Source organism: Panthera leo, chromosome D1 (genome assembly GCF_018350215.1).
Source record: "Panthera leo isolate Ple1 chromosome D1, P.leo_Ple1_pat1.1, whole genome shotgun sequence".
NCBI lineage: Eukaryota > Metazoa > Chordata > Mammalia > Carnivora > Felidae > Panthera > Panthera leo.
Window position 1 is genome coordinate 21,260,666 of NC_056688.1, and position 2,705 is coordinate 21,263,370.

Genomic DNA, 2,705 nt, shown 5'->3' on the forward strand with positions numbered 1-2,705 from the left:
AGAATGAATTTCGAGGCTAAAAGACAAGAGAGGAAGGGGCTAGTCAGGGGGCTGGTGTCCAGATGAGAAATGATGGTGCCATGAGGAGAACAAGAATTATCAGCACCTCATAAATTGGGGATGGAGGAAAAGCAAAGAGAGAGGAATCAAGGAGGACACTAGCTTGAGGTTTGAGCAATTGAGTATTCATGGTGACAGAGATCACAGGAAGAGAAGAAAGTCTGTGAATGTTCCCTCTAAAGTACAGGAGGAAAACACTGGGAAGGAAAAAGAAGAGGGAGGAAGAACAGAAAGGAGAAGGAGAGGAGAGAACATGGTATTAAGCCCTTCACACTACACCATAAACGTTCATTTGCATTAGCTTATTCATCCCAATAACCCTATAAAGTAATAAGATACCCCTATTTTGCAGAATTTTTGACTTGGGCATTCTAATTCCAAGTCCAACACTCTTTCTATTATACCGCATTTCTTTCTACATGCAAAAAAAAAAAAAAAAAAAAAAAACAACTCTGTAGAGGAACAAAAACAATCTTAAAAGAAAGCTGTATTCTCTTATAATACTTAATACTGCTTCAGCTCAGGAAAATGTTTTTCGATTCAAGCTTTCTTTCAGGGCAACCTTAACCTCCTTGTTCCTGAAGCTATAGATCAAAGGATTGAGCATAGGCACCACAATAGTATAGAACACAGTGGACACTTTCCCCTGGTCCATGGACAAAACGGAAGACGGATGAAGATACATGAATGCCCCCGACCCAAAGAAAACAGAAACAACAATTATATGTGAGCTACAAGTGCTAAAAGCTTTGGACCTTCCTTCAGTGGAATGGATGCGAAGGACGCTGGTGAGGATGAAGGAGTAAGAGATAATGATAGTGAGGCTGGGCACACCCACATCAAAGCCCACAACAATGAGAACTACCAGTTCATTGATGTGAGTGTTTGTGCAGGAGAGCTCCAGAAGGGGGAGAATGTCACACATGTAGTGGTTGATGGTGTTGGCATCACAGAAGGTCAACCTGAGCATGCATCCTGTGTGGGCCCAGGCACCAATAAACGCCCCCACATATACAATCACAGCCAGCAGAGAACAGACCTGAGGGGACATGGTGACCGTGTATAACAAGGGCTTGCAAATGGCCACATAGCGATCATAGGCCATTACTGTCAACACGTAACACTCTGCACTGACAAAGAAACAGTAGAAAAAGAGTTGAGTCATGCATCCTGCATAGGAGATGGTGTTCAGCTTTGACACAAAGTTTACCAGCAGTTTTGGGGTAATGACAGAAGAGTAACACAGGTCAATAAAGGATAAATTAAAGAGGAAATAGTACATGGGGGTGTGAAGGTGAGAATTCAGTCCAATCAGAGTGACCAAGCCCAGGTTTCCTGCCACAGTGACAATGTAGATTCCTAGGAAAAGAAAGAACAGAGGCAGCTGGATCTCTGAATATTTGGTTAAACCCACAAGGAAAAACTCAGTGACTAAGGAACTGTTTCCCATATCCATTCTCTTCTGGTAGGATCTGAAAGATAGGAGAGTAGAATCATATTCGAGGCAGAACCCACATTTCCTATGCAATCCCATGCCCAGTCTACCCTGGGCCAACAGATTCTGCTGAGATTTAACTATTCTAGAGGGAGTTGCATATGGCTTCGCTCACGCAAGAAAGACAAGTATATGGGAGGCATCAACATGGTTTCAGGTAACACTGGGAGAAATATTTCAAGAGGGGAAGAAGTGCAGAAATTTCTCATCCTTTCTCTGCTTCAGTTTGTCACTAACACTTTTTATCCCTTTACTTATTCCAGTTTGTCCTTGTTAATCTTTAATCACCACACTTCAGCTACCTGTGCAGGCCACAGATCCAGACTGGACACTGTGTTGGGTAGAAATCAGGAGCACATGCCCATAGTAGAGTTGGGAAAACAGACTCACAGAGACTCTTTGGTTTCACAAGCACACACAGCAAGAAAGTAATTAAGTCAGGAATGGAACCTGGGTTTCCGTCATAAGAAATTCTCTAAGAGGCAGAAGGATTGGAGGCACTGCAAACCCCATAATCTCAGCACTACTTCTAATCTTTACTTTCTTCCCATGCAGACCCTGTAATCACCTGCACCCAGGGCCAGAGCTGGTAAAAGCAGAAAAGCGTATTACTTTCTATGGTTCTGGATTTTGAAAGACATAAAAAGATAAAGGATTCAATGCTCACTGTTCTTTGCCTAGTGACATCAGAACTTCCTGTGGTTTCCTTTCCAACACTGATCTCTAATAGGAAAGTTCTGCTGCTCTGGGGAGTAATACAGCTGAGCCAAACACTTCCTCCTCCATTTGTGTGGAGGGGCTCAGAGCATTTATAAATCTCAGTCTTTGACTTGCTCTGAGAGTTATTCAGATAAAGATCACTATTTTTAATAATTATTTTGCCCAGAGGTGATCATTAAACTACAAAAAAAGTAATATAAACAGCATTCTCTGTTTCAACATAATAAACTGGAAACATCACATATGTGATCTTATTCTAGCTTGGAGGTCTCAGGGATTTGGTTTAGAGGCTTTCCCAGGAGGCTCTCCATAGCTCAAACCCTTTGGGAAAGACAGATTTATGAAACTGTTTGTACAAAGATGAAGATGCTTATACCCTGGTGTCTTTGGAAGCTCAATATTCTACTCAAAATTGCACATTCTTCTGGGA

The 2,705-nt window shown here is 42.0% G+C and overlaps 1 protein-coding gene across 1 annotated transcript; it reads right to left on the bottom strand.

Annotated features, from left to right (window-relative positions):
• Positions 1 to 580: 580 nt before the first annotated feature.
• LOC122199788 (olfactory receptor 145-like) lies at positions 581 to 1,519 on the bottom strand. Its single transcript, XM_042905125.1, has one exon. It carries the CDS (start codon positions 1,514 to 1,516, stop codon positions 581 to 583), a length of 936 nt encoding a protein of 311 aa, XP_042761059.1. The 5' UTR covers positions 1,517 to 1,519.
• Between the last annotated feature and the right edge of the window lie 1,186 nt (positions 1,520 to 2,705).